At 56.2% G+C, this 1,690-nt stretch overlaps 1 protein-coding gene across 1 annotated transcript in view; it reads right to left on the bottom strand.

The window, feature by feature from the left end:
- SKAP1 (src kinase associated phosphoprotein 1) overlaps window positions 1-1,690 on the bottom strand; it is a 153,883-nt gene that overhangs the window by 27,611 nt on the left and 124,582 nt on the right. Inside the window, exon 9 of the mRNA XM_017837092.1 lies at window positions 1,350-1,523. Within this exon, the coding sequence (XP_017692581.1) occupies window positions 1,350-1,523 (174 nt within the window). The remainder of the gene's footprint in view (window positions 1-1,349; window positions 1,524-1,690) is intronic.

Genomic DNA, 1,690 nt, shown 5'->3' with positions numbered 1-1,690 from the left:
GCCAGGAATGCTGGAAAGCCAGGAATGCTGGAAAGCCTTGGCCAAGGCAGCCAGGAATGCTGGAAAACCTCAATCAAGGAAGCCAGGAATGCTGGAAACACTCAGCCAAGGCAGCAAGGAATGCTGGAAGCCCAAGCTTCCAGCCTGGTGCTGGAAGCACCCCCAAACACCATCCTGGGAGCACCCCAAGGCTCCTGCTGAGCCCAGGGACTGCTGAGGGTGCTCCTGAGGGAAGGGGGGCCCAAAGAGCTGAGGATGAGAGGAGAGGAAGGGAAGAGGAAGGGAAGAGGAAGGGAAGAGGAAGGGAAGAGGAAGGGAAGAGGAAGGGAAGAGGAAGGGAAGGAAGGGAAGGTGAGGAAGGGAAGGGGAGGAAGGGAAGGGGAGGAAGGGAAGATGGACACAGGCTGAGGGTGTGTCCTGGAGCTCCAGCTCTGCTCCCAGCACTGGCTGGATGCCACAAGCCATTGCTTCCCCCTTGGCAGCAATTCCAAGGTGAAGGTCTCGGGCACAATAAAACCTCCTGGTGCTTTTTAAGGACCACCACAGACAGAAAGTTCTGCAATAAGGAAGAAGAAACAAGGACCTCTTTTTTTCCCCATCCCTGAACTCAGACACTGCTGGACGCTCTCAGGGTGGGGTTTATCCCCTCAGGGCAGAGGCAGAAGAGGCTCAGGTGACCTGCTGGCCGAGCCCTGGGCTGTGTCACCCCCTGATTCCTGTTGGCAGAGCCAGAAACGTTGCAGGCCTGTCACCCTCTGAGCCTGTGGGGTCTGTCCAGCCCTCGTGAGAGGGCACCAGCTTGTCTTTAATGCAGTTATTTTATCATCTGGTGGCAGGGCAGTAATTGTGTTACAGCCCTGCCTGCCATGCCCAGGAGGGAGCATTTCCATCAGCTCAGCTCTGATTTTCCAGGTAACACAGCCCAGAGATCCCACTCTCACCAAACTCAATCTGACTCGAGCTGAGAGGGAGCAAAACCTCTAAAAGCTGCTTCACCCGAATTTACTGATCAGAACCCCCCCAGAACAGGGAGGGTTTGTTCTTGGGGTCCAGCCTGAGCAAAGAAATGGGGTGAAACCTTCGGGTTTTGGGGCCGTGAGATGTTCATTCCCATCAGCGTGTGGCGTGGCCGAGGTTTCCTCCCTCGTTCAGGGGGAGAAGAGGAAAGGGATGGTTTGGATTTGGGGTCAGGGGGAGAGGAGGAAAGGGATGGTTTGGATTTTGGGTCAGGGGGAGAAGAGGAAAAGGATGGTTTGGATTTTGGGTCAGGGGGAGAGGAGGAAAAGGATGGTTTAGATTTTGGGTCGGGGGAGAAGAGGAAAAGGATGGTTTGGATTTTGGGTTCTCACCTGGCAGGACCTCGTAGATGTCCTCCCCTTCCAGCTCCAGGTGGGGCTCCTCCTGGGTCAGGGTGGTGTTGTGGGAGGTGTTCATGGAGTCAGAGCTGTCCACGTCGTTGTAGAGCTCTTCCTCCTCCTCCTCCTCCTCCTCCTCCTCGCACGGGATGGTCAGGGAGCTCAGGTCTGGGGTGGGGAGAGCGGAAAAAAACGGGGTGAAAACCAGCAAATCCCCCACTTTCAGCCAGGGGAAACCCCCACCAACCCCTGTGCCCGCTCAAGGTGTGAACTGCCCCCCGGGAGCACCCGAGGTGAGAATTGGCTAAAACAAAGGAAAAGCCCGAGGAAAAAAG

Source organism: Lepidothrix coronata, unplaced genomic scaffold (assembly GCF_001604755.1).
Source record: "Lepidothrix coronata isolate B3197 unplaced genomic scaffold, Lepidothrix_coronata-1.0 Scaffold291, whole genome shotgun sequence".
Classification (NCBI taxonomy): Eukaryota; Metazoa; Chordata; class Aves; order Passeriformes; family Pipridae; genus Lepidothrix; species Lepidothrix coronata.
This window is presented reverse-complemented; position numbering and strand designations above follow the sequence as displayed.